Source organism: Fragaria vesca, linkage group LG3 (assembly GCF_000184155.1).
Source record: "Fragaria vesca subsp. vesca linkage group LG3, FraVesHawaii_1.0, whole genome shotgun sequence".
Classification (NCBI taxonomy): domain Eukaryota; kingdom Viridiplantae; phylum Streptophyta; class Magnoliopsida; order Rosales; family Rosaceae; genus Fragaria; species Fragaria vesca.
This window is the reverse complement of record NC_020493.1, coordinates 26,816,231-26,816,590: the sequence shown is the minus strand read 5'-3', so window position 1 is coordinate 26,816,590 and position 360 is coordinate 26,816,231. Positions and strand designations below refer to the sequence as shown.

The following is a 360-nucleotide window of genomic DNA, read 5'->3' as shown; positions in this document are numbered from 1 at the left end:
ATATATGAACACTGTTGAACTTACCTTTGGCCCTAGAGGTCATGTACGCCACATTGGAGTTTGAGATGCCCGACAGTTGATATTGGTGCACCTCCTGTTCTGATCTTCAGGTTTCGGCACCACGGGGTGTTCATCAGAGTGGGGTGTCTTCCTTTTTTTTCGATCCCCCGACCTTCCCTTTCGTGATGGAGACATCGATCACGCAGTACTTCATTTCTGTTGGGACTTATCTCAGCTGGAACTCCATGATAGTACTGGTTGCAGCATATAGTATTCTGTCTCAGAAGCGTTGCCAGCAGAAGCTCCATAATCAAAGCCCTAAACAGGTGATCAATTATCAATGTCTATTGAGATGAAATA

At 45.3% G+C, this 360-nt stretch overlaps 1 protein-coding gene across 1 annotated transcript in view; it reads right to left on the bottom strand.

The window, feature by feature from the left end:
* LOC101309816 overlaps positions 1 to 43 on the bottom strand; it is a 10,222-nt gene extending 10,179 nt beyond the window's left edge. Inside the window, exon 1 of the mRNA XM_004296253.1 lies at positions 25 to 43. Within this exon, the coding sequence (XP_004296301.1) occupies positions 25 to 43 (19 nt within the window). The remainder of the gene's footprint in view (positions 1 to 24) is intronic.
* Between the last annotated feature and the right edge of the window lie 317 nt (positions 44 to 360).